Source organism: Cannabis sativa, chromosome X (assembly GCF_029168945.1).
Source record: "Cannabis sativa cultivar Pink pepper isolate KNU-18-1 chromosome X, ASM2916894v1, whole genome shotgun sequence".
In the NCBI taxonomy this organism is placed as follows: domain Eukaryota; kingdom Viridiplantae; phylum Streptophyta; class Magnoliopsida; order Rosales; family Cannabaceae; genus Cannabis; species Cannabis sativa.
Genome location: NC_083610.1, coordinates 60,102,018 through 60,106,329, shown reverse-complemented (window position 1 = coordinate 60,106,329; position 4,312 = coordinate 60,102,018). Strand labels below are relative to the sequence as shown.

At 24.7% G+C, this 4,312-nt stretch overlaps 1 protein-coding gene across 1 annotated transcript; it reads right to left on the bottom strand.

Annotated features, from left to right (window-relative positions):
• Window positions 1-314: 314 nt before the first annotated feature.
• On the bottom strand, window positions 315-3,971 carry LOC115702588 (histidine-containing phosphotransfer protein 4). The gene is made up of 6 exons (XM_030630000.2): window positions 3,747-3,971; window positions 2,947-3,080; window positions 2,747-2,815; window positions 2,306-2,377; window positions 2,153-2,225; window positions 315-578 (listed from the first exon to the last, which is right to left on the bottom strand). Exons 1-6 carry the CDS (start codon window positions 3,804-3,806, stop codon window positions 543-545), a joined length of 444 nt encoding a protein of 147 aa, XP_030485860.1. The 5' UTR covers window positions 3,807-3,971; the 3' UTR covers window positions 315-542.
• Window positions 3,972-4,312: the final 341 nt, after the last annotated feature.

The window sequence follows — 4,312 nt, the reverse complement described above, 5'->3', positions numbered from 1 at the left end:
CAAATTGAGAAGTGTACTAGAATACTCATGATTTAAGGGATGTAGTACATAAATTTCCTATAATTTGTTAAGTGTGCTCAAGTCGGTAGCTATATAATTTGGAACTAATTGGGTTTCGATTTGGGCCTAAAAAGTTGATGAGTGGGTGGGAAAGACTGAAAGTAAACAACAAGCTGCAAAATCCTCAGAAAAAAGACTGTAAAGGGAAAAAGAAGAAAAAGATATTGCAAAAGGACAAAAGAGTGGGAAAAAACCACTGTAATCTTATTATATAAGACGTGATATGAATATTATGAATCCTTAACAAAGATAAAGATCAAAAAGAGAAAAAGAGATTTATAACATTCACATTATTTTGAAATAACATAAAACAGTTAAGATAATCTCAACATCACTTGGCAACTACGACAAAATATCTATATATATAGGTATATTATAGTATAAGAGTATGGCATATGATGATGGCGTTCTTCGTAACCAAAATCTTCGTTGTTGCTTCCTTTGCATCATAATTTATAAGTAATGTTATATATTATAAATTATTAAACAGTCTGCGCCAGTCCAGCTTGCCTTCTCAACTATAGTTTACATATGTACAAACAAAGTAATTAGTAATTATGTATATACATGATTGTCCCTAATTTTTCTTTTCTAATTTCAATAATAAATAAAATTATTTTTAATATAATTTGAAATAAATAGTATTAATTATATATTCAATTAGTAAATTAATTAATGTTTTTTAGTATTGCAAATTATTCAGAATTTTTTAAAAATTTACAGGTACTTCTAAATAGCTACAATATATGTGATTATGAAAAAAAAATTAATTAAAATTTCCAATAAATAGTCAAACACTATTTATTAGAAATTTTAATTTGAAATAAAGGATTATATTCATTATAGATTCAATTAGATAAAGGATTGATTGAAAGTACCCTTTAAAGAGTGTACTATATACTTAATATAATATTAATTTTAGTCACTATATCAATTTTATTTTATTTTTTTTATTTTTTTTAAAAGAAATCACTATGAATTTTAATATTATATATTAATCTATTTGTAATAATGTAAATGTATATAGATTCATGAATAATTGTTTATAGAATTATTTTCATCAATTGTTTTTATTATAATTAAAATAAATAATATATATTTAGGGTATGCATTATATTCATAAAGCTAAAAGACAAAAAGAATAAAAAATACGATAGATAAAAGAAAAATTGAAAGGACACGGTTGGAAATAGATCTAAATATTAGACGAATGTTCTGTATGAAAGCGTATATGGCTATATGCTGCCTTAGCCATAGTGTATATGTACCGTTATTCATAAAATACATAATTTAATCTAATCTGTATCATCTAATCTAATTTATTCCGTAAAGTGCAGATATATAAAAAAAAAAATAGATTAAATTAAAAAATAAAAAATTTACACTTGTGTAAAATAAACGTTGATTGGCGTGTAAAAATAACTAATTTAATCTAATATACATATTTATATATATATTAAAAATTTTATATATACAATTTACATTTTAATATAAAAATATAATAATTTAAAAATCTAATACATATCCACAAATATATTTCAAAACATAATAAATTCAATGTATAAAGAAAATATAATATAAGATAAAATTAAATATTTTTTTACATATAATTTTTTCCAATTTTCTTTTGGATTAGTTATTTTTTATTTTACTTATTTTAATTTGTTGTTGGAAACACAAAAAAAAAAATATTTTATTTTATTGCTAGTCATGTAAAAAAAATATATTTTTAGTAAATATTAAATAATTTAATAATAAATATAATTAATGTAAAGTAATTGATCCAATCTGCGTTTTATGAAAAAGATTGAATTTAAACTATTGTGTCGATTAAATTGGATCAAAAATATAAAAGTCCCACTTAATCCACTGAGCAAAAATTGATTAGATTGGATAAACACTATAAATAAAAATAAAAAATAAAAAATATGTATATAAAAAAAATTATATTGTTATGCATAAAAATATATATTAAAAATAAAAATTGTATAGTTATGCACAAATATATATATTAATAGACACATATATAAAAAAAAAAAACAGATTACATGGAATTCTTATATAACATCTAAAAATTATAAATAATTAGTACCTTAAAATAAGTTTCGAGCTGCATCCTTAGAGTCTCATGCTCTTGTTTCACTCTTTGAAAAGCCCTTATGCATCTACAAAAGTACAATATGCAAATAATTAAGTATGGTTTATCGTTAATTAGATTATAAATATTTGTATAACAATTATATACCCTTCAGCGTTTCCTGCCAAACAAAATTCTTTAAATTGATTGCATTCATTCTTGACCTTCATAGCTCCAATGCTGCATCAAATTTACCTTAAGTTAGTTAACAAAATGGAGTGGAGAACCAACAAGATTTTCCTATTCTTGACGAATAAAAAAAAATACCAAGTTTTTTTATTAATTGATAGACCTCTAAATACTAACGATGATTGAGTTTTCTTTTTAACTTTAGTTAGTGTAATTATTTGAGCCGGATGAAAGAAAACTTTCCCATCCCATATTGAAAGGGAGAATTCTTACGGGCTCCTATCCAATATTATATATATATATATAATATATATAATATATATATATATATGTTATAAGAATATATTATCCAATTTTCATTTTTTTTTAAAAAAGAAACATTTTTCAATTATTTTTAAATTTTTTAAAACTAAAAAGTACCTGGAGTTACTACCCCTGAATTGGTGCATATAATTATCCAGCTTAGTGAAGTCGATAGGTTTGCTTTTCCTACATTGATTAAGAAAAATAATATTAGTTAATTAAAGCATATATTTTAGGGCATCGATTTAATAGACAAATAAATTAATGTAAGGATAATAATAATAATAATAAAGGTCTTATTAGTTACTACAACTCACAGTGCTTGTTCTATGTTGTGGAAAAGTCTGTGTGAGTCTTTGTAGAAGAGTGTCACAATTTCCTCTACAAAATTTGGGTTAGCGTCGTCTTGCAAATCCTCCAGTTGAAGAAATTGCTGCTCATCCAGGTACCCCTGTACGTAGTACATTTAATAACATATTGTGTATTGTTTGATGCAGTACCAATATACATATATTGTCTTTCGCAGTTATCTTTTTAGCTAGCTATATATAACTGTTTTTAAACCTGAAATCCCCGGCCCTATATCCATAAATATATATATATATAGCCCCATCATGAAATAAGACAAGTTTACTTTTTAGTATAATAATCTTCTAGTTTGCTTATTTTATATGATTATGATTTCATTAAAAAATATATGAATTTATACTATTATTCTTAGTTTTTAGACACGAAGACATATGATGATAATGTTCCAAACTTAATGCGATAGTTTTATTCGTTGTGGCTCACTCAAATTTGTTCCACATCGTTGTCCCAACCCAAAAGCATTAAAGTAGGAAAGAAAGTTATTCCCAATATTGTCCTAGGACAAGAACTCTTTTATAAATGTGTGCAAAACTATATTAATCGTTGTCTAGCTATATATACCAAACCAATCATTGCTACTTACTTAGTGATTTGACTAAAAATAAGTGTAATAATAATTAATTAAAAAGACGTGACATCTCATTCATGATCATCTTATGAAAGTTCAAATAATTATAATTATAATAACCTTATATATATATATACTACTATACAAATGTTCACTTAGGAAGATTTTAAGGCACAAAACCTGTTCAATGAGAGAGCTCCTCATTAGAGCAACCTGACGTTGTAGCTGATTTTTGTTCATGATGTTTAGCTTAACTTGGAAAATGTAGAAGAAAATGACCACAAATAAGGATAAGGAAAAAAAACTACAACTCTGAAAATGCAACTGTATAGATGGGATGGGTGTAGTTGTATTTTTTTTTTACATATATATAACAAACATTATGGTAAGCCAAGGTTTATATAGTAGTACAGAGAGATATTGTAGATGGTGACGAGAGGAAAACAAATAAAAGCAAAGGGTGTACGTGTCAATCTTATGGATCGCATTGCCTATCTATTTTGGTTGATGTTGTGGGAGATATTATAGTGAATCAAAAACAATAAGAAGATTTTTTTTTTTTTCATTATTCTTATTATTTAAATATAATCTTTTTTACATCGTTGCATTTTGGGTTCCTGGATTACAACAACACAAAATAACTTTCTTCATCTTCTTGGGAAGGGATTCTCTATAATTCCAGTGAAAGCACTTAAGAAAACTTCCCGAAGATAATACGAAAGAAAAATTGGTGTAAACTATTGTTA